Source organism: Micropterus dolomieu, linkage group LG13 (assembly GCF_021292245.1).
Source record: "Micropterus dolomieu isolate WLL.071019.BEF.003 ecotype Adirondacks linkage group LG13, ASM2129224v1, whole genome shotgun sequence".
NCBI lineage: Eukaryota > Metazoa > Chordata > Actinopteri > Centrarchiformes > Centrarchidae > Micropterus > Micropterus dolomieu.
The window spans coordinates 12,966,638-12,989,920 of record NC_060162.1 but is presented as its reverse complement, the minus strand read 5'-3'; the positions used below and the strand labels follow the sequence as shown (position 1 = coordinate 12,989,920).

Genomic DNA, 23,283 nt, shown 5'->3' with positions numbered 1-23,283 from the left:
TAATCTTAAAATCAAAGCACTTACAAAATAAGATTGCAAAACATAAGGCAGACAAATGGGTCACACAAACTAGGTCAAATCATCTGAAGAGGGCCTAATTTGTGATAGTAGGGCCAATGTCATGTTTTGTTTCTGATAGACTCCCGTTTTTGTATCTATCGCGTATCTACTTCCAAAGCCAGGGGAAAAGAATAAACTATCAGTTCAGCATATGCAACAGATTATTGCCTCTTCCAAGAGATGACTGAGCTTGCTGCTGTTTGCCAGGACCACCAGCCAAGCTCCTAGAGAAAAACTTGTTTGATGTGTTCATAAAATGAATGACAGTTTCACTGCTGGAAAGATATCTCGTTGTGTTGAATGATTGCAGTCATTAGTGCTGCCGAGACAAAACATTATGTCACGGATAAGGAGACATCAAAATATCTGAACAATTAATGGAAGTCTCTGGCTGACTTGAATGAGTGAGCTGATCTGAGATGCTATCAGAAAAACCCCACACACATTCTGTGCTATAGATGCAACTTAAATAAAGACTGAACCAGTGTAGCTGCAGACACACACACAGTATTGTTTCATGGCAATGCTAGCACCTTCTCATATACAGTATAATTCTGTAAGTCTGTAAGACCATGAAAAAACATTAAGCAATGTCACAATATTAAGATGTCAAAAAATGCCCAATTTATTATTGGTCTCACTGGTAAATCAATGTATTCCCACCAGCACCTGTTTGGTATTTATGTGGCTTGCCATGACATCTCTTCTGTATGTCAAAATGAAGAAGGAGCACACTCAAGGGGATCATCAAAAACAGATAAAATCATGAAAAAAAGTTTTATTGTACTGGGTATTGCATGATTGACTGTCTTCCAACATGAAACATCCGACATCACCATGCACACAAAAACATTGCGGCTTGGTATTTCGTGTCTCCACAAGCGAGAATTCAACTCGAAAAGCATTATACGCCCATAGCTGCATATTTGGGGGATTGTATTGTTTATTTGCCTCTTGCACTTCCTAGACAACAAGATCAACAACAACATGGTCTGTAATCTCCCGTCTATTACACAAGTGTAAGTGAGCGGGGAATGGAGTGAGACGAAATGATTTGATTGGTCAAAACTGATACCATCACCATTCACAGTTCTTTAACCTTATCTGAAATCAGTCATAGCTGCACTGCAGGTGCACAATCACTGCGCCAGGGCTTCTAGACCCAAAATGACCAAAAATCTGTTGTCATGTCCAAGTGAGCAACCATTGTTGTGAGTCAAATGAAACTAAAACATAGAATGTTGTTGGGTTATCAAACTACAAGATGTTTTTCTGCCAGTACAAAGTGTATTGGCAAAAGAAATATTTAATCAAGAAATATTTCAATTCAACAGGGACCTAATTCTGAGCTCTGTTTTCCTGAAAGATAACACTAAATAAACTCTTTTTGGCTAGGAACACTGTTGTTATTTGTAAAATGTTGGCTTGGTGAAATCTGCATTCACTAGGAAGAGACTATCCTCATTGTAGAGTTATTAACTTAAAGTGAAATACTCTGTTTTTCTTGTTTTTTATTTTATTTTCCAGAGCCTATTTGGATGTGAAAGAGCTGAAAGAGATTCTGCATTTAGATGGCTCGACTCACCTGAATGTCTTCTTTGCCAACTCTTCTGATGAAGATCTGGCTGGGGTTGCCACTTGGCCATGGGACAAAGAGGCCCTCACACATTTGGGTATAAGACAAATAAAAACACATACATACATACATACATACATGCGTGCACAGTCACATGCACACACTTAAGTGTGTGGCACACATAGTGTCTTTGGAAGCCCAGATTGTTGATTTTGAGTAATTACAGTTCAAGCCTCAAGCAGTTTCTGTCTTCATCACAGCTCTAACAGGGAAGAAGGTGATAATGAAGTTGAGGAGGCCCATTAATAATGCATTGTCTGAATCTGACTGAATTCCACGACTACATTACGCTACATTAGGAACAAGCTTTTGTGTTTTGAGGGTTTGCAATGTTTACATCGAGTGTATGTGTGTCTTCTTCCTCTGTATTTTGTCAGGCGGAATCGTGCTGAATCCTTCCTTCTACGGTACATTTGGTCACACTGACACAATGGTGCATGAGATCGGTCACAGTCTTGGGCTTTACCACGTGTTTCGAGGTATATCAGAGATCGAGTCATGTAATGATGCATGTTTGGAGACTGAGCCCTCAATGGAGACTGGAGATCTGTGTGCGGACACCAACCCCACTCCCAAATACAAAGGCTGCCACGATCCTGAACCTGGCAACGAAACTTGTGGCTGTCGGCATTTCACACATACGCCGTTCAACAATTACATGAGTTATGCAGGTGAGATGGAGCCTCCACATGTGTTTTGCTACTTACCTGGGCAAAAGAGTTATATACAGTCATACCTCTAGCATGCAAAAACTGAAACACAGGGATCACTGTAGAGGAATCTGTTGAGCCTGTGTGCATACTGAGACAGGTGTGGAATTTAGCAGGGACATTTCATGGAAAAAACACAGCAGGGAGGACATCCTTTCATGTCACTTTCTTGCAAAAATTAAAACGTTTTTGTTTCCATACTTGAATGTAAAAAAACTATATACTGCTAAATACCAACAGGTGGCTTGTTTTATTCATGGGACCTAGACCTGTGGGATGATTTCATACCTTCTTCCTTTTCCTGTCACTAATCAATCCAAAATCTAATCCCCACTCCTAATGCCAACCAACTACCTCTGTTATCTGCAGACGATGCCTGCACAGACTCGTTCACACTGAACCAGGTGGCTAGGATGCACTGCTACCTGGACCTCATCTATCAGACCTGGCAACCCGTCTCCAAACCTCCTCCAGTGCCAATGGCACCTCAGGTGGTTGAGCAGCATCATAATTCCATCACCCTGGAATGGTTTCCGCCAATTTCTGGACACTTTTACAACAGGTGAAATGAGCTACATAGGTTGCCAAACAGGTGCGGGTGTAGATGGTAATGAAGCTGATAGAGATGAATTACATTATTGATTATTGTTTGAGTAACTATAATGATAGTGTATTAAAACACCTAAAAGTGAGCCAAATACTTGAAAGCAGCAGCTTAAATTATTGTTAAACTCTCATCATTTCTCATGTCATTTTACCTTATTGTCATAACTGTATCTTTATATACTGTATAAATTATATGTATTTGGCCTGTATCTAAGTTGGTTGCTGTGCCTGTCTGTTGGTTTCCTAGAGAAGTGGGATCAGTGTGTGATAAATGCACTGAAGGGAGAGTTCTACTGCAGTATGCCTCCAATTCTTCCTCCCCACGACCATGTGCCCCTTCTGGATACTGGTCTCCAAGAGAGGCTGAAGGTACAGTATGATATTATATACTATACTCACTGGTTGTTACGTTTCATGGCATTGAATGCTGTCATACAGTGTGATGGTAAGGTGGTTGATGGGTTACAAAAGTGTGACTCAAGAGTATTCCCACTGATGCATATCAAAATAAATGTTGAATCTCAGTCTTGAGTCAGTTTCTTGATTATAATGAGCTGTTTCTACTCAAAGCTAATTAGATACAAAAGCAAAGCCACATCACCTTTTATCCACAGTTTATAGTATGAAAACATGATTTGAGGTTTGCCTTTTGTTGATTTTCAAGTCAATACTCAAAAATATTGGTGACTGACTCAACCCCGAACTATGCAAATGACTCACTGGATTCATGACACTTGGGCCGTGGGACAACATGGAAGGATCAAAGAGGTCTCTTCCCAATGGATGGTGCTGTATGGTACCACAATTCCCATATGAGGGCTCAGACCCAAAACCAAGGTTAAAGATCACGTCTTAGCTGTAATTCCCCATTTTTAAAATTTTCAGTTTAGGGGATTTGAGTGCAATAAATGAGGAAATTAGCGGACTTTTATCAAAATAAAGGAGTTATCCCTCTTCTGTTTTTCTATTCTTGCCCTGCCAGTGAATCCATATTAGAACAACTATACAGGGAAAGGCATTAGAGATGAGGTATTTAAGCCAAAAAAACAGCTGTTGTCCCATCTGTGCACCTCTGATTACTCTGTGGTTCTGGCAGTGACAGCATCAAGCATACTCAGGATATTATACATGGGACTATGTGCAACTATGTGTGCATGATGTTGTTTTCCCATATTATACATTTTGTAATAAACATTTTAATGAAAGTATTTTGAAAAAAATAAAAATCTAAGTAAGTTACATTAGACACCATGCCTTGCAAGACTGTGTCAAATCAAATATCTCAGGCTTAGCAGTGTGGAATTGGGACTACTACTACAACAGCAGATGTTTTCTTAAAATGGATCAAGCTAGTACCAAGCAGCAACCTCAGGTGCTGAAAAATGAAGCCATCACGGACGTGCCAAAAAAAGCAGTTCCTTGAATGGCCACTTGATGCTGGCCCCAAAAGAAAATCAATCCCCATCAACCCCATGTTGAAATGTTCAAGTTTACAGCAGAAATAAACATGCTTACAACCACAAAAAAATAGTTTTGGTCTCTAATGCTAATTTCCCCATTCATGACAACTGTACAGGGGATCCATTTTTATTATATTAAGGCGTGAAGTTGTGCATAATTAAGTGACTGAACACCTATATGTAAGCTGGGCACAATTATTAAGTTAGATATTTAGTTAGCTTATTACTAGCTAGCTTATTATTCAGCTGAAACTTCTGAAATAAACCAAACAGCTGAATCCACTGAGTAATGTGCATTCTCTTTGAGATGACAAAATGTTATACTGTTAAAAGTTTGATAATGTTTTGTTTGGTAATTTGTTGTTAAAAAGAACTTTTCAGATGCCTGTTGTACACACTTAAATGGTCAGACAAATGTAGTCAATGGTCAAATATGTGACTGCATTTAGTTTATTTCATGCAACTGTTTACTCACTATCAGGAAATTATAGCATATATTTTAATTAATGTTACTAACCAGGCTGTGCACAGTCTGCCTCCATAACTGAGATGCAGAACCTTTACATTACTGTAGTGTTGCTAGTCTGACCAAGGCCTATTCTCCATCCATTACTCCACCTTTAAATCTACAAGGCTGACAGGGCCTTACACTGTTGAACCATCTTCCTCTGTACATCAGATCAGCTAAATCTGTCAGCTACTTCAGGCAGCAAAATAAGTTTTTCATAGGTGATCCCATATTTGTCTGGGAATGTCATATTGGCGTGGTGCACTTGTTGCTAATGTACATCTATCTGTATTTTCTGTGTGTACACTTGTGTGGAGTGTGTAAAGCATTGTTTAATGTGGTGTTTGATACTGCTTTGAGTTTAGGTGAAATTATAATTATAATTCCACTGATGACAGCAAAATTTTACCACTCCACAATGAAAGCTATGTAAATAAATAAATAAATAATGCTACTCTTACAGTGCTACATTCTGAGCTTGTCAAATTTCCAAAAATACTGTGCCAATACCCAAGTACACACATGACATGTAATGTGGGTAATGCTGTTGTCTGCTAATTGCCACATTGTTGCTTCCTCCACGATACACTGTATTTGTAATGGAGCTTGCCATGCTAGATAACATCTCAGACAACTACTTCTAGTAAGGATAGCCATAGGAACCTCCATAAAAAGATGTGCTTTTAATAAAAACTGGGCTGATGAGAGTGGCAAATATCCAGATACATTTGCTTACACCAAACTGTTCATGAATTGCACCATGGGTTTGCTTTATCATGGTTTTACAGTAAAAGCAGCATAGTAAAAAATGGTGACCAAGAAGTGCCAATCCATCAAATGTACCTGTAGACTACTTTTTCATCACTGGATGGAAGCAATTTGTGCTTCCATGTGCAAACAATCAATTACCAATCACCTGTAATAAAACTTACATGCAACCTAACAACATCACCTATGATAATAATAATAATAATAATAATAATCATCATAAAATCATGCCAATATTTACAATTTGTGTCTCCATATCCGATCATGCTGCTTTGTCTGAATGATTGTCTGCATGTTCATGTCTGCATGTGTGTGTGTGGACTATAGATTCTAAAGTCACTGAACCTTGCCTTCACACTGGCTATAGTGTGTGCACCAGAGGCATGTCTGGGCTTGTCTAACTTGCTGTGTGTGTAAACTGTACGCTATTTTCCCTCTTGGAAGGGGTCCCTGTTTGTGGCAGCTCCCCATTTACTGTTAACGCTGCTTGGGCCAGCTCCTCACTGGATACCACAGCTGCCGTTTCCTGCTGTGATGGTGCATATGTGTCCAGCAGTTTCTAACTTCCAATAGACATTCTTGCAAACTACTGACTAAAATGTTGACATATTAATTATTGGCATTAACATCCTTAAATTGGAAGATCAAGTATATTAATGTCTGACTGTGTATGTTTGTCTACATTCGTCAGTATTCATGCATAAAAATGACACCTGTTATCTAAGGACTTGGGGGCTATGTCCTTACACTACTTGACTGGGAAACACTGGCAGGGTCAAAAAGCGCCAGAGTACCTCTCGTAAATCTTTACTACTCTATGACCCTGAGAAATATGGCTGGAAGAAAAAAAAAGGATGAAGAAAAAAGGCAAAAACACACATGGATATAGATTCAGGAAGGGGGTAAGAGAGATTGGGTGGGGTTGAAACCACCCAAGATAGTTAGGAGAATTGCATGTGGTTAGTGACATTCACGAGGGAGGATCCTGGGTTGATCGAAAACAGCAGTTTGCATAAATGGAAGGGAAAGGTCCAGGATATGTATGTTCGCCATCATATGTCTGTGGGAATGTGTGTGTGTGTGTGTGTGTGTGAGTGTGTGTGTGTATGTGTGTGTAGCTCTATGTGAATGCACATTCCTGTGAATTTGTATGTGTACATGGAGGTGATTACGAAATAATGCATTTGCAATATAGGCAATGTGCAAAATGTTTTCGTGTGCGTCAAAATGTATTGTTTCACTCTATGAGACTTAACAGCAAACATATGTGTGTCTGCATGTATAGGACCCCTATATGTTAGGCTTTGCTGTATTATGTAATCCCACTCATTGTCTGCCTAACATTATTCAAGAACAGAGGGCTCAATGTATGCCATGCTCCAGGTCCACAATGCAAACAAGGATACCTAACAAATATAAATAAAAAGCACACCTTAATTGTTCCATAATGTGTGACACTCCTGTGATGCAGACCTTGATTAGGTCACGTTCTCCCAGATACCCCGAGCACTCAGGTCAACCAAATAATCTTTTCACTGCAGCAGAGATGCCAAACTCATCCACTAGTTTTAACATTCATAATGATTTTATTTGACTCTGGAATTCTGTGGTAGCAGTAGACTTATACTTACTTCCAGAGTCTAAATAATTTGTTAATTCCTTCTCATACCTTGCAAAATAGTTGTATTCCAATAAACAGTGAAATAGAACAAAGTAGTATTCCTTGACATCTTGATGGGATCTCTGTGTTTAACGCATTACTCCTTGTGATCTATTGGTATGTTGTGTAATTAGCTACACTGAAACACAAAACAGGTTATGAAAGAGAAAGAGTGTTGACCTTTTACCTGCCAAGATCAGCACTGGCCATGCTTGAGAAAACTGTTTAATGTATGATGTGGCTGAGTGAATATTTATTTTATTATAACATTTACATTAAACAGTAACTCTTTATTGTGCAGAGAGAAAAAACACAGCTCCCTTGCTCAGTTTTACCTTTCAAGGGGCATTACATTATACGCCATGTGAAACACTTAGATTAAAAATGTTAGTTTATTCTGGTGTTATTAAAATCAAAATAATTTGTTTTATTTAATGTCTCTTTTTTACATCTGTTTTCTCCATGTTGGTTACTACAGTACTACCATCCATTACCTTCCTAGTTAATGATTTTCTTTGGCTCCTTTTATCAGTTTGTCATCACACTGTGTGTTAGCTCCTCTTTTCATTTTTATTTTTCACTGTCAGTCAAAAAAATCTGTATTGATGTGTACCCAAAAGTAGCACCAGTGTCAACTGCTCCATGTGATTAAAAAACAAAACAAAAATAAAACAGCAGCTGCCAACAGCTATGACAGATTAACCTCTGAAATACCCAGAATGCAATATGATGTGACATTGCTTCCCTAGCCATAGAGTGTCTATTGCCTTCATAAAGAATGTCTGTGAAGTGTCTCTCTGTTTATGTGTGTCAGGGCAAAAGGGTTGGAGGGGGTTGATGTCTGCCTTCTGAGTGAGGAAGTGTGTAACAGTGTGTGACAGTGAGTCATCGATAGTGAGAACCAGAGCCAGACACTTCTTAGAAAGCATAAAGCGTGCATGCCCGGACATATCCCTGTCTGTTTATTCATCCGGCTCTCTGGACTTTATGTGGATCAGTATGATACTCCAGAGCAGAAGGATTATGACTGGATAGTGGGCAGGCACCAGCATCTATCCTGGAGTTATACTTCGCCAAATAGTAATTTTTTTGCTAATTACCTCAAGTTGTATCAAACATTGATCATCCTCATTCTAAAACAGCAATGTAGCAAATGCTTCACCTGAGCATGAAAAAGATTAAGCTTAATAGGCCAGCACAGCTGATTATGGAATTCCCAGTTCTCTGATGTCGCCCAATTATCAGATAACTTGATAAACAGATAATTGTTGATTGGGGACTGAATCAAAAATGTGGCAAAAAAATAACCCTAGCAGAGTACATCACTGTCATTTCAGTTAGTAGTAGATAGTAATGTTAAAATAAGTGTCCATCCTAAAAAAGCCTTGGCTTGTTAAAAAGCCCATGCCCCTCTGTCCATATTAGCCATAACCCTATAGACGTTCTGACAACTAACAAGATGAAGGAATGCTATTATTGCCAACCAATATGTTTTCTTAAAAGAAAAAAATGTTTCAAGGATGAAAAATAAGGCTGTGTTCAGGCTGCTGTATGAAATAATGAATCCCCCTCTTTCATTTGAATTCGGCAACTCTGTTGACGCAGCAAGGGTGCCAGCAATAGAGCTCTCCAGCAAAACAATGCAGGGTCATCCAGCAAAACGTTGAGCCACGCCGATACGTGCAAGTGTAGAGTCGTGGTAGATAACTTTGAAATTGAAAACTTCTACTGTTTTAAACAACTATTATTGCAATGGAAGATAAATGATTATCACCGTAATCACTTTACAGATTTGTAAAGATCTTGTCTCGTAGTAATATAAACCACTGTCCAGTGTTTTGTCGTCTGATAAGCCTTCAAACCCATGGATCTTTTACTCAAGCTAGACTTCCTGAATCATATTTCATATATTCATTGTTATCCTTTCATTGGTATCTGAAACAACACAGCCCCTTCAATGATTTTAAACAATGGGTTGTTTTTGGTCTCAACACCCACTATGCGACTCTCCCATTTGAACTCCCCCAATTCCTTAAAAGAGCAGGAGAAAGTCACTACCTTAAACAATACCATAGTAAGCAGGTTGTCAGTTCTACTCTTGGCGGTCTGTGTGTTTTTATTGATTGATTGAATTGATTTTTTGCCACAAGGGGGGAAAAAAACATCATATGAGCTGAAAGGGACACAGCTTCCACAATAATTCAAGCTCCCAGGAACAGTGCTGGGTTGTCTACTAATTTGGCCACAGTCAAAACTTCAGGTGTCTGGCCTAATAAGTCTTGCTATGAGCAACCATTACCATCTATTTTGGGGTTTAAATCAGAATATAAAACTTTTCAAATCAGAAAAATCTTGATTGGTAATTGAATCAGATTTTTCCATCTCTACTGTTTAATGTGTAGCAGTCAGAAGACATGGAGACCCACCAGCAGCCTGATTTTCCACAACGCCAATTACACGGCAGTGATGGTTAATGTATTTCACAAATGTATCCCAGAATGGGTGTTTTTGTCAACAGACTAATATCCAGATGGGATCAACTGATCAACAGAGAATGAATGGCTCACATTCAAAGCTTAGGGCTGGATGGTTCAGGCACCTAGGGGCCCCCTCTTCCTGCTCTAAGGGAATTATAGGTCAAACACCTCAGAGCTGGGCTGTTTATGTAGCAGTACGCTGCTGATATACATTTTCGGGGGACTTGTGTTCTGCTGTGAAGTTTGGAGGACTGTGATATTGATATGATATATTGTATTTATTTTTCCATTGTGTATTTATTTTCCTTGACCACCTGTCGCAGGTAGCTGCTCTGTCTACAATTGAGCAGATCATTAAAAATAAATCATTGTGGTTTTGATGTTGGATTTCAAACCCTTTGCTTGCACAGGTCGTCCAACCATAGATACATCTTCTCATCTTAATATACAATACAGTTTACATTGCCTTAGGTTACATAATGGATGACACCCCTATTCTGTCTCCTCTTAAATCTCCAACAACATAGCAACATCGCCAGAGCAGGAGTAGGGCCCATCATAACAGCTGACATTACAAAATATTTTCAGTGGCTACAGCTTCTCTTGTTGCAAACTCAATGAAAATGTACCAGGACTACATGAGCCGAGCAAAGCCAAGCTCTTGGAGTATCTTAGTTCATTCTCTCCCAACCTCCCCTCTCTTTCTCCCTCCCTCCCTCCCTCTCTTTCTCTTTCTTTCTGTCTCTCTTTCTCTTTTTCTTTAATTCACCTCTACTCTGGCCACACACACACTTACAGTACAATAATAAATGTGTTGAGATAATGTGGCTTGGAAACCGTTTTCAGTCCTCACTTGATTAAACACTGGAATTTTGCACGGTGCCCAGAAATGAGGTTAGCAAATGGCTTCGTTGGTTGCCAGCTTGGAAATGCACAAAAGGAAATCGAGGGAGAACATAGTGTCTGCTGCTTGCTGGCTTCTAAAAGTGCTTGATGAATGTTAGTGTACGTCACTTGGGATAATGCGAGTTAGCTGTGTGTGGACTCCAAATATGGCTGGAGTGTGACTGTTAGAGGTTGTAATGACTGTGGTGAAGTGAGAACCCTGCACCAGGCCCCTCTCAGAAGGTATACACCTCAGCTCTGCCTTTCCTCTGCAGATGGACTTACAATGAACTCTCAGTTTCACCTCTACATTGATGTTGCAAGGAGTGTAGATATACTACAGAGATCACTGATGTAAATTCTTCATCTGTCAGCTCTCATAAAAATGCTATCAGCTTTATAATTTAGTTTAAGATTTCTATCTTACCTTTTTGGAAAAATTTCTGCATCCTTTGAGGAATTCAAGGACCTGTAGAAAAACTATCTGTATTACATTATGTATTATATCTGCATTATGTCTTTGTGTATCATCAGTCATTATATTAGTTTAGGAAATGGCCAGGCGGCTTTTACTTATTGTGTCTGATTTATATTTAATGCAGTTTTGTGTATCTGTGAATTATTTGCTGTCTCTTTGTTCTTTACATGTTGTGTGTGTGACAATGTGTCTCTTTTTGTAATTTTATCCCACAGGCCCTCCAGATGTGGAGCAGGCTTGTGAGCCAAGTGTGCGCACCTGGAGTCCCATTGCGGGGATCGAACAAGGTGTTGTCGGCATGTCAGAGTGCCCCCTCCAGGGCTGCATGCTTCAGCTAGAGTTCGCCTACCCGCTGGTACCAGACTCCCTGACTGTGTGGGTCACCTTCTTCAGCCCTGAGGAAACGGCACTGCCAGCTATCCATAATATCTTGCTACTGACTGTCAGTGGGAACAACATTTCATTGGGTCCCAGTAATGTCTTCTGTGACACCCCACTGACTCTGAAGCTGGACATAGAAGAAGAGGTGTATGGGGTACAGTTTTTCACTATGGAGAACCACCTAGAGATTGATGCCACCCTCTTGGCATCCAAGCCAGACTGCATACTTTGTAGGCATTGCCAACCACTACGCTACCGCCTGTTGCGCCAACCACCCTTCACCCATGCACCACAAGGTCTGATGTTGAATGAACCTACCCGCCGATTTACAGACAGGTGAGTGACATGGTAGGTGAATGTTTTGTGAGTGCACAAAGACCTAAATCAGTCATCACTGGCGTGCATAAAAAGCCAATATGTTCTCTGAGTTTAGAACTCTAAGTAACATATATAAAACACGTTTTGTCTTTGTTAATGCTTGAGAGAGACAAACCTTTCTTCCTGACAGAGGGAGAAAGAATACAATATATTAGACATGGTTTGGCATTTGAAACAATTGTTTTTACCCAAATTATTCTCTTTTATAAGTTTTTAAGTGATTACCATTTAGCTTCCTGCTTCATTGTGATGTAATTAGTGGTTGTTGGACAAGCCAGTAAAAAGGTGTTTATCTATCTGTGGAAACTATCCATAAAAATATTTTCTTTAATACCAGATATCCTTTTCAATACCCTCAGGAGTACTAGCAAGCCACTGCTGCTTCTGCAATTTCAAATCTGATGCCCAACATTTGTTTCCTAAGTCACAGGTCAATCGTTGCCCACATTTGTTTTTTCCCATGTTCCATGAAGCAAGGGCAAACAGATGGCTTGTTAAAGGTATTATCTGTAGACTGTGGTGAGTTTAGTGCTTTGCTTACATGGAATGTGCTGACTCAGTGAAGATTGTGCTATACATGGCACTGCTTTGTGTTATGCCATCTCACTATTGTGCTGTCAGCGTGGTTCACATGAGAAGGAAAATGCTTGATAAGAGGTGAAAGGGTGAGTATGCATGTTATGCAAGATGGAGTGATGATATCTAAGTTCCATAAAGTGTCCGTACACCACTTCCTGGTTGAATGGCTGTGTCTGTGGAAGGCTGTCTGCAGCAGGGATGTATTTATTTGAGGGTTTTGGCACACTTGAGTGATTATTGATGTACTGTAGGTAGTTTTACTGCTGTGGTATATTTCACTAGCTGTGGTTGCATTCCAGCGGTAGTGGTCAGTGGCACTGGCTGACTATTTTCTGTTGTGAGAGCATATGGGATCTTGTCTCTGTTAGATGATCAGAGAAGTTTTGGAGCAAGTAGGTATGTGTGCTCCAGCCATTAAAATATTTAACTCATTCAAGCAAATAGCAGCAAAAAAATATAAATTTATGTATATCCTTATGCCTTTATTTATAAAACAGTTTGGGGAAAAACATAAAAACAAGAATTCTAAAAAATTTAATGAAAACATTGAGAGAAAACATGCGAGAGGGATAGTTTGCACATTTCTTACAATGTTTTGAGTTAATATCAGTTATTGATTAATGCAGGGACTTTAACTTCTATATCTACCATATGACACTGAAACAGTATGTGAGTGGATTACTATGCACAGGTTCCAATGTGTCGTACTACTGTGGCATTCTTCATCAAACAAATAAAAGATTTGTCCAACAGGACAACCAAGAGTGATACATTTGTCAGAGAAGATTGAATTAATGGCCAATATAATGCCACATCACACTCACTGTCTAACAACAAACATAGCCTTTGACATGGTGGAGTAAAGAGCAAAGTTCACTTAGATGTTTTGCCATCCCACAAATCCAATGTAAAGTGCTCTGTTTCATCACCATGGTCCAGATGCTGAAATACTTTTGTTGACCACACGGTAAGCTGCTTCTTCTTGCAACATGTTTCCACGGGGGTTGGATAGAGTGATGGAGGTCTTGACTAGGGGGATGATTGATCTCCCGCTGCCAGACCACTGCCCTTCACCTGATCCGGGGCAAACTGCACAAGAAGACAACTGACATCTTGGCTCCTTTGGCTCAATCCATGGGTGGTGGTTTGTTTGGAAGGGCTGGGAGGTCATTGTGACAGGGTAAATTATGGTTGGGAGTAAGAAGGGTGAAGTCAAGAGGAGACGCAGGGGTGGAAGGTTAGACCAGTTGGGGGTAAATCATTGCTAGGCTAAAGGGGAAACATTAGGGGGTTGAGAAAGTAGGGTAGGATTGGGTTAGTTTGACCCTGTCCCTCTGTGGCACCCCAGCCCACAGGCTAATCCTCTTCCTGATGTGGGTTTCAGACCTGTCATTCATTCACAGCCTATGTCAGAGCTGATGTTAATAGACCTCCCAGACACAAGAGAGAGGGGGCAGCTCCCCCAGCATCACTACTAACCCACACCCCCTCTGTAATCAGACTCTACCGCGGTTCTACACATTATATCCCCCATTCATCCCTAAGCTACTCTGCTAACAAGTCTGCTGCTGTTTGAGAATTCAATCAACCTTATGTCTCCTCTTAAAAGGAAGATGCAAGAAGATTTTTATGCTATGCACTTTCTGGCTAATTGTCAATAGCTATGTGGTTGGCAGTTATTATTGTGAGTATCCTCTGTGTGTACCAGAAAAGGCACCAGTATACTCTATGTTCTATAATTTCTTGAACTTTTGACAGTTACGTCCACTTCACACTATGATTGGCCAAGTGTGTGACAGGGAGAAAGTAAGCAAGGTTTGGACTTCTCTGAAAAGCTCTCTTTTTCATTCTTTACTAGTACTACTACTACTTCTGTCATTTTTATGTGTGTACAAATAAGTGCAATAATATGCCTTCCATGAGAGACTACATCTGAAAATGCATTGCCATTCATAACACGTATAAACACTTCCTGCCTACAGACATGGTTGGACAACATGTCATACAGGTAGTTCATTTTGAGCATACCATGGCCAGACTTGATATTTGTTTGGGAAATACAGTCACAGTCACATTTAAAAAAAAGATGTATTCCCTGAGACAGTTTTGGTTCATTGGCAATGTCAATAATGACCTAAATATATTTCAAATTTAAGCTGTATTAATTTGGAATTTAATGTCAATGAATTTAGTGTCATTGTAATATTTTAATAAATTATGAAGGTTTTAGCAAAACTTTTTAATTCCCCATATATTTTAATTCTCTCTCATCACTCATTGACTTTACTTGCCTAACAATTTCTTCTTTACTTATAAGACCAACCCCCCTCCCCCCTCCCCCAACCCAACCCCCCTTCCCCCTCCCCCAACCCAACCCCCCTTCTCTATAGGCTGTTGGACATGAGAAATGAGCCTTGCGTAATCCTCCTAATATGAACCATATTCATGAGTTGCAGAAAGAGTGAACAGTGTAGTCCTCGTGGGGAATAGGAATTCTTTCTTTTGATATCAGAAATGGGTTGAATTGCTTCAGGATAGACAATGGTGATTGTCTGTTTCTTTTTATGTAAAGATAAACATTATAATCAGTAACTGTATGTTGGGGGCATTCACAGGATATGAACTACACTAGTAAGGGTTTGGGGGTGAGCTGAGTAAGCTGTGATTCAATGTAACATAAAATATATATCTTTCTATCTTTAGATCAGGTTAATTGATGATGTATCAACGTTATGTTTATGCAAAAACTGTTGACTATAGCAACATACACACCTCCTATAAACACTCCTATAAATGCATGCATTTGTCATTAAAATGATCTCCTGTCTCTTTTAAAGCAGGTCTACCTCTTTTAGGTCTAAACATGTAGCAGTTAGACATACCATAGGTGTAAATTAATAGCAGTAAAACCTGTATGTCAGCTGCCACATACAAAATGAGTATTGCCCTGTTCTTGCATGCTCAATCTAAGATATTTTCACAACTGCCTTAAATGTATCTGCCTTTCTCATCTGGAATCTCTCAGCCAAGAACAACAAGCAGCTACAGAACGGAAACACATCCATATGCATGCTCATACATAAGCCTAGCGCACACATAAGTGAAGGCAGGAACACACACAGATGAACAGACACACACCAACACTCTACTTGCTCGCAGTAGCAGGCACATAGATTAGCACATACTTCTGTGTGTAATCACCTGGTGCTATCAAACCACCTTTGAAAGGCATAGGACTTTGAGCGGGAGCCAAGATAAAACCTGTATTCCTACAGGGGTTTTGAGAAAAATGTCTGGATGTACAAAGAAGCACCTATGATGCATCTTGTCTGCGGCTGGAGTAAAGTTCTTTGTAGTATGCATTGCATATCCGATCAGTTACATATCATATCTAATCAGTTACAGATGAAGGTGTGGTTTTATGAAGTTTGGAATGCCGCCAGAAGTCATGTCTGTGACTGGATATTATCCATCACATACACACACATCAAATGATTGTACCACGTCAAGAGCAACTTAGAGATTATGCTGGCTAAAAAACTCTTTCACAGATTTACTGTTTATTAATGTCCCTGCAATTCTAAATGTTGTTCTCATACATCCCACTCACCAAGATCTAACGGATGGAGAATTCACTGAACTGTGTTACATCTGCACCACACCTAACACAGCATGGCTATTAGGAGTAAGGTCAGGAGGAATCAACCATGCACTTAATTGGGAACAGGGTAAAAGCCATGTTTAAACAGTTTTTATCGCCCTATGAGTAGTAGCACTATTGACCCTATAGCACCAAAGGTGCATTTTGACACCCAAGTAACATATGTTGCTTGGCAGCATACTTTAACTCTCAGTCCAGCACAGGATGTAGAAACCTTACTGTAGAGTAGATTATGCATATGTCCTTGGATCTGTATACATCTGAAACAACCTCTACAATCTGTTTGGAAATACTTTGTTTTACCATGGTATGGCCTTTTTAAACTCTGTAACAAACAAAAAGACCATCAAACTGACGGTAGACAACTGTTTCCCCAGTGAAGCACAAAGGTCTATGGGCAAAGTAGTTCTGATCTTTTTGTTAAGAAGACCTCTGATCTTCCACAGCTGCCTTCTTGTAGTCATTTGATAGCCTTGATGGGGGCAGTGGCTAGCTTTGTGTTTGCTCTGTGACTGAGGGTATAGTCACAGGCTTGCTATGCTGCAAAACCTAACATTTTATCTAGGTCCATAGAGAAAGGGCCACAGTGCCTCATGTGTGACAGGGCAGAGGAGTCCAGAATCAAGACCTGCAGGCGCTTAGGATGAGGAAGCTGCCTATGTGGCCCAAGCTTGTAGCGTGACACAGTGGCATCTGAGTTCTTAGTATAGTCTATAGAAACAAGTGAGGATGGTATAGTTCCGGTAGAGTTCATCGATTGGAGTTTTTAATTAAAACAATGAACCTGACTTCTAGTTAAGAGACTTTTGTTCAGTTGGCTTTTAATGGCTTTTTGCAGCCATGACTGGTTAGCAGTTCTCAGCCTAGATAGACAAAAGAAAATCAACAATCACTGTGGATGCAAACCACAGCCTGTGGTCTAAGAGACCGTGGTTGCACGCTCAGTCATCCACTTCGACTTTCTCCCTAAGACTTTTTGTGGCGGTACACCGACATCACGCTACTTCCACCTTTGCTGCTGAAAGAGGACCATCATTATTCCCAGGACTGAATCTGAAATGTGACACTGCTTGTCACATTTCAGATGTCTCCAAATCTCCAATAACTGGTTATACCATGAGTAACTAAACATCATCTTATTCAAAGCTATTGGGAGAGCGCTATTTTGATTGTAACAGCCTGTGATCGATGGAATAAACATCAGCCTAATGAAGAATAGATGACTATTACTTCATCATGTTTTCCACAGAAACCCCTCTCTCTAGACCCTGTTTTAGAAATCACCATTTACTCCCTTATCTCTTCTTCCTTTGATTCTTCATGAATTTTCTTTATGTATTTTCTTGTTCTCGTCCCTGTTTACCTCTTACTCAGTCATATCTAGCCACTTTTCTCTTTGTTCTTGCTTGTTCTAGCATGACCATGTCTCTCGGTGTGGCCTGATCAAGCAGTGCAATTACTTTTCTGTTCATTGAATTACCCACAGTATGAGAGCCAGAATTTCTCATTATACACAAAAAGGAAATTCATGTGCTGCCTTGCTGCAAAGCAGTTTCTGTTTCTCTCTTCTTTCTGTCTATTCTGTGTGTTTGCTCTCCTCCAAGATAAAGTCTCCCACAGCTTGACTTTTCCAGGGGCTAAACTAATTCAATTAGAGGGGGCATGTTTGAGTGTAGCCTGGAGTTGCACCAGCATGAGCCAACATTTCAGAACAGGACATACTGTAGTATAAAAGAGAGTCTGTCAGGTCAAACATTCTGTGTTGATAATAATAAGGCCAATATAAATATCTCATCCTAGGCACACGTTTTGCTGTGGGGAAATTCATTTTTTCACTCGAACTTTAGGTCCATCAGTTTTTAGATTTAGGATAGTGCAGCTAACTTGAACTATATCTATTTTCATCCACCAGGAATGTGATGAACAAACACAAGAGTAATGGAGAAATTAAGCTGGGGGGGGGGGTTCAGCCATTCTGGACAACGCATTACAATTTGCCTCTCATTTACCCATTCACATATGGACACAAACAGAGATGATGACAACGCTGCCTTGCAAGCAACTTGCACAAGGACAGTGTCTTGGCAATGGACACTACGACATGTGGACAGCAGCCAGGGATTGAACCCCCAACCCTGTGATGAGTCGCCCTCTTATTCACGAGTTTGCCAAATCAAACATGTTACAATGAATGGTTTCACTCAGAGCTTATCAAAGGTTATGACTTCCCTGCACATCACTCAAACACTTTCTTGATTTGATTGTTGACTAGCTTGGGCTTTGAGAAAAACCTTTGTCATGTCAGAGCATTGTTTGCTGTTGGTGTTACATTGCACTCACACTGGGGAGTATATTGCAGCAGTGGGAATAGTGGTTCATGATGTGACAGCCTGAAAAATCACTGCGTGTATGAATAAATGGTCACACAGAGGTGCAGCCAAAGGAGAAATAACTGGTCTCGTTAATCCCAGCAACTCCTACTCACTCTTGTTTAAATATAAAGTGTGTAGTTCGGCTGGCAGTGAATTACTAATAACAAAAGGTATTGTGCATGCCAGCTTTTAAGTATATGTGCGTGCGAGTTGCTTTGCGTAATGGACATGAATCTACATATGCCCTGGTACTTATGTAAGCATTCCAGTATCCCAACATGCTTGTCACTGCATTTACAGCATTGCAGAGTGCATTCCAAAATTAGTTCTATGGTACTTGATGGTCCACATTAAATTATCTCTGGCTGACCTACTGGTCCTATTTATCCTCATTTACTAATGTTGTTCCCCACCTATACGCCTACTGTTTGCCTGTACTTAACCAATACTAGCCATACTTATACACAACATGTATGCATCCCTATCCCCTTATGAATAATGTAGAAAACATATAGCATGCATGACACTCACTCATTTTCTCTACAGTGCCTTCATAGTAACACGTACCAAATACTTTTAAATATATACTTTTTCTTGCTGATATTCCATATTGTGTTTCAAATTATAAAATAATTGCTAGACCTTCATTGTCAATAGTTAATTGTTTTTTTTTGCATTCCCTTGCATATTTTTACGGTGGCTCCCAGGGCTCAGTGAGGAATATTTTTTTGAGGACTATGAATTTGTTTTTGAGGACTACTTTGCGTTCCCTCGCAATACTTTTGCATTCCCTCGCAATACTTTTGCGTTCCCTCGCAATACTTTTGCATTCCCTCGCAATACTTTTGCGTTCCCTCGCAATATGTTTTGCATTCCCTTGCAATACTTTTGCGTTACCTCGCAATATGTTTTGCGTTCCCTCGCAATACCTTGCCATAGCAGCATGAACATTTAGCCTATAGGCTAGTGAGTGGACAGGATTGCATAATGTGCGTTGCAAGGTCTTGATCCACATACCAAATAATAACGAATAGCCTATTCAACTTACAAGACACAAAACAAAAAATAGACATGTTGGCCAGCCAAAAGAAAGAATGGCATTTATTGTTTAATGCAGCAGTCATTAAACCAAAGTTACTTTGAATCATTTGTGATTTTTAATGCATCTTCAGTAGGTTATTTAATGAGCTTTTCACTATTAGTCAGGCCCGCACAAATAAGAGGGTAATTTACAGTATGACACTAGACGAGACAGCTGATCTGTATACTGTTAGGGGAGTGAGAATGGCATGCAGGGCTGGAGCATTATAAAGTGCGTAGCCTAATAGTGCAACCCCAAATCTGAAGTATGTTCACCTGTATAGCCTATTTCTAACCTATGTAAATAATAGCAGCATCAGAAGTAGGCTACTTAACATTAGCGGAGCCCTGATGGTTACAAGCTTCTGAAATATAAGCCAGTAGCGGGAGCAGCCTAATAACAGTCGGCTATGTAAACAGTGTGGAAGTGCCGTAGCAGCATGAACATTTAGCCTATAGGCTAGTGAGTGGACAGGATTGCATAATGTGAGATATGTAGCCTCCATATGAAGTCTGACATGTAGGAAACAGTGTCCATCCACTTTGACTGTTTAAGCACCAAGCATCACCGATGTAAACACAGAATCAGCTTCCTCTCATCTCGGCGGAGCCTTGCGCTCTGACAGAACACGGTGTGCCCGCTGCATGCTCCAGGACATTGATGGGGCAGGTCTGTGTAAAGATGTCGGCTTAACAGTCTTCAATTTTCCGGTGTTTGGCAGCATGAGTCCCATCTCCTCCAGACCGGACATTTACCGGGAGCAGCCTTACGTCCAAGCTGGGCCAGCATGGCTCTATCCCGGCTGTCTTCCCTCTCCTCTGGAGCGATCACCCGCCGTGGTGCCTGGTCCTTTTTGATTAAAGCCTACATAAATATGCCTATTGAGCAGTAGCAGGCTACTATATAAACATAGGAAATTCTCCGTTCAAAGTAAAATTCAATAAGCTGGAGTGTTGCACTGAGAGCAGCTGCGCATATGGCTCGGAAGTAGGCTAATGGAGGAAGACAGGTATTGAGAGGGAACGCAAAACATATTGCGAGGTAACACAAAAGTATTGCGAGGGAATGCAAAAGTATTGCGAGGTAACACAAAGTAGTCCTCAAAAAAAATATTCCTCACTGAGCCCTGGGAGCCATGTATATTTTTTCCAGCATAAGCCAAAATATAACAAATATTATTGCAATAAACAGTATAAATTTATTATTTTTATTAATTAGTCTGTAATAAGGAAGCCAACGGGATTCTGCTTTGTAATATAAAATAGCCACTGCCTGCCATTCACACAAAATGAGGCTGTGGTGTGTTCAGGACAATTTTCAGACAACATTCAATGGATATAATATAGAATTCACAAAAAAAAAACCCATAGGTCTTGTTTACACACACACACACACACACACACACACACACACACAAAATGTAGGGTCAAAAACTCTGAAAGCCAAAAAAGAAAACCATGAAGGAGAAAACATGACCAAAAGCGACAAATCAAAACTAGAAATGAGAAACCAAAACTATAAGCACAAGGGGGAAAAAAGTCAAAACGGAAAGAAAACTGTAAACAATTCAGTTGCAAATGAGAGTGCTGAAATGAAAATCAGTTATCCTGTTTTTATTGTCTATGATAGTCAAAAGAGGTGAATACATAAACGCTTTAGATTCTTTGCTTGCCTTTACATGTTTAATTTTTTTTTATTCTTAGCTTAGTTTCCTGTTGAGAAAGTTGTTAACATGAAACAGTACCTACTGTGGATTAATAAAACAGGCTACTTGCATCTTTTTAGTCTGAGCAATTAAAGCAGAAGACTTTTTTGATGATTCTGAAGAGACCCATGACATTACAGAAATCAGTAAGGCTGCCTGAAGAAAAACAGGGCCAGAATTCAACAGAAATTATTAAACCTGATGGTAACGCAAGTAAACATGTAAAGGCAAACAACAGATCAGAGAGAAAAAGTGAGCATAACACAATAATAAAAACAGGCACTCTCACTTGCGCTTTTGTTGTTTCTCATATACAGTTTCCTTTCTTTGAGTTTTGTTTTGTTGCTTTGGTTTCTCATTTACAGCTTTGATTTTTTCATTTATGGTTTAGGTTTTCTCATTTATGTTTTTTCCTTTCAGACTTTTTTTTCAGACTTCCTTATCATGGTGACTCAAGAAACCATCATGACGACTTACACCGGCCAAGTGAGTAGTCCCCCAATATTTCTCCTGTCCAATGTGTATTCATCACGATGGTTCCTTGAATCACTATAAGGGAACAAATGAAAGCTGGACCCAAAGCGGGCAAACACAGCTATATAAGCGTTTGGATTGGATAGGTATATGTGTGGAAGAGACAAATGTTTTCACTTGCGTTGGCTCTAATACTTTAGTTGCTGAAATATTGCTATATCACACACACAAATCCTATCGACCCGTTCTCCACAGGCCTGGTCCGAGTCGCTTTCTCAGTGTACGAGCTATTATTCTTATTCCTTTTAATTTATTAGACATTTCTCCAAGGCTTCACATTAAACCAAATTTTTGGACAGTTTGCAATTTATGGACAATTTGCAGTGATTTTTGCTTCTGTTTGTGCAGGGATGTGCTGCCACATGTTATGTACACCTACCAGGTCCAGACTATCTCTGGCTGGAGTGAGAGTGAGCCCTCCCCACCTCTGGAGCACGAGCTGGGGGCACCTTACTGCGGGGATGGACGCATCCAGAGGTAACATGCACACACACTCATGATCTAAATATATATACTAAAATGCATGCATACAGATGTGCAAAGAAGCATTTTAATATAAAAAAGAAATCTTTACTCCTATATGTTTCATTTTGTATTTATTAGTTTGGCAGTGTGTGTGTGTGTGTGTGTGTGTGTGTGTGTGTGTGTAGATGTTTTCTCAGTATCGCCCTTTGCTATTTTAGTTCCAAAGGAGAAGAATGTGATGACATGAACTCTATGAATGGGGATGGCTGCTCCAGCCAGTGCAAGAAAGAGTCCTTCTTCAACTGTGTTGGTAAGTCATATGGACAAAGGTATTGTTAGGGTTGTAACAGGAATTGCTTGCAGTCACTGGTTCATCTCTCTTGACTGCTGTTGCGAAAAGTACTGGAAATAGAAGAGAGTTAATTTAACCTTCAGTGCAACTTTGATCAAGGTATTTAACCCCTGAATTCTCAAGCATATATGCTCCAGTGCCATCAGTTGTTAGGATTTACGGTGGCTCCCAGGGCTCAGTGAGGAATATTTTTTTGAGGACTATGAATTTTTTTTGAGGACTACTTTGCGTTACCTCGCAATACTTTTGCATTCCTTCGCAATATGTTTTGCATTCCCTCGCAATACTTTTGTGTTACCTCGCAATATGTTTTGCGTTCCCTCTCAATACCTGTCTTCCTCCATTAGCCTACTTCCGAGCCATATGCGCAGCTGCTCTCAGTGCAACACTCCAGCTTATTGAATTTTACTTTGAACGGAGAATTTCCTATGTTTATATAGTAGCCTGCTACTGCTCAATAGGCATATTTATGTAGGCTTTAATCAAAAAGGACCAGGCACCACGGCGGGTGATCGCTCCAGAGGAGA

General features: G+C 40.0%; 1 protein-coding gene across 2 annotated transcripts in view; it reads left to right on the top strand.

Moving 5' to 3' along the window:
• The window catches only part of pappaa (pregnancy-associated plasma protein A, pappalysin 1a), a 108,387-nt gene that overhangs the window by 14,115 nt on the left and 70,989 nt on the right, over positions 1-23,283 (top strand). For both annotated transcript variants that reach the window (XM_046067052.1, XM_046067051.1), the window contains exons 3-9: positions 1,588-1,733; positions 2,074-2,367; positions 2,776-2,968; positions 3,260-3,381; positions 11,464-11,965; positions 22,288-22,416; positions 22,623-22,714. In XM_046067052.1, the coding sequence (XP_045923008.1) occupies positions 1,588-1,733; positions 2,074-2,367; positions 2,776-2,968; positions 3,260-3,381; positions 11,464-11,965; positions 22,288-22,416; positions 22,623-22,714 (1,478 nt within the window). The remainder of the gene's footprint in view (positions 1-1,587; positions 1,734-2,073; positions 2,368-2,775; positions 2,969-3,259; positions 3,382-11,463; positions 11,966-22,287; positions 22,417-22,622; positions 22,715-23,283) is intronic.